General features: G+C 31.4%; 1 protein-coding gene across 1 annotated transcript; it reads right to left on the reverse strand.

The window, feature by feature from the left end:
- Positions 1 to 115: 115 nt before the first annotated feature.
- Positions 116 to 1,056, reverse strand: LOC115238891 (lysosome membrane protein 2-like). The gene is made up of 2 exons (XM_029813083.1): positions 842 to 1,056; positions 116 to 444 (listed from the first exon to the last, which is right to left on the reverse strand). The coding sequence occupies exons 1-2, from the start codon at positions 1,048 to 1,050 to the stop codon at positions 132 to 134; spliced, it is 522 nt and encodes a 173-aa protein (XP_029668943.1). The 5' UTR covers positions 1,051 to 1,056; the 3' UTR covers positions 116 to 131.
- Between the last annotated feature and the right edge of the window lie 6 nt (positions 1,057 to 1,062).

A 1,062-nucleotide genomic window follows, 5' to 3' on the forward strand; every position in this document is an offset into this window, starting at 1 on the left:
TTTAATTATTATTTATATATATTTAATTTTAAAATTAGATATAATATATACATAATTATAAAATATAATATACTTTGAAAATTAATTCTTAAAAGCTAATTAGTGGCATTTTGTTAATACTTTTGATATTTTTAAATATCAACGACAATCAAATAGCTATTTACATAATAATACTTAAGGGATAGAGCGTCCAGACATACCGGATGTAAATCTACGTAGCTCTCGTGATCTTCCTGTCGAGGATTCAAGCCGTCTATCTGCTCCAGTAAAGATTTGTCACCGCCATAAAAATGTGGAAACGACGAGAGCAAGGGTACACCATAATTGCATGCGGAAAGATTGAAGAGTCCCGTGGGTGGGCAGACTCTTAAGCCGTTCACTTTCGGGCAAAAGCATTTGTTTTGCGTGTCCGAATAGTTGAACGCGTCCGGTGTGAATTTATACCTGAGAGGAAGGAAGAAAATTGGACATGTGTATAAAGAAACTTCATCTTCAATTAATTTATAATCTACAGCTTTACATATAGGTAAAAGCTATTACGGTTTTTTTACAACTAGAACTTATTAACAAGTTTATTTCACAAGATATTTGTTTATAAAATAATAATAAAATAAAATGAAATAAATATATAAAATCCGTCCGTAAACAAGATCGTTTAATTATATTATATAGATGCAAATATTGTAATTTAATTATAAGTAAACGAATACAAATAAATTATTATTTAAGAATAACAAAAAATATATTTTATCTAATTAATTAAAGTTTTCTAAATAATATTACATATTCTTTTGTACACATGTGTGATTGCATTGACGTATTGAATGCAAATCAGCTTTACCTTAGAGAAGGTATGCCAAAGGTGGTCACTTGTTCGGTATAATGAAAGGGTAGACCCCTGCACAATTCCTGAGAATACACGTAAAGGATTTCGCTCGTGTTCTCTATTATGTGCGGTGGAAACATGCTGCCATCGCTACCCATGATTTTATCGCATCTCTCATCATGCCAAATTTTTCGATTGTCTATCCCATTTACTCGCTCGACCATGCCGAGATTGTC

This window comes from Formica exsecta, unplaced genomic scaffold (assembly GCF_003651465.1).
Source record: "Formica exsecta isolate Colony F162 unplaced genomic scaffold, ASM365146v1 C16381179, whole genome shotgun sequence".
Classification (NCBI taxonomy): domain Eukaryota; kingdom Metazoa; phylum Arthropoda; class Insecta; order Hymenoptera; family Formicidae; genus Formica; species Formica exsecta.

Bases quoted from the DNA above. Each gene is read 5' to 3' on its own strand.
- LOC115238891 (XM_029813083.1), bottom strand. From the start codon at position 1,050: ATGGTCGAGCGAGTAAATGGGATAGACAATCGAAAAATTTGGCATGAT. The intron at 445-841 runs GTAAAGCTGATT...CCTTCCTCTCAG, and splicing joins TTTGGCATACCTTCTCTAAG to GTATAAATTCACACCGGACG.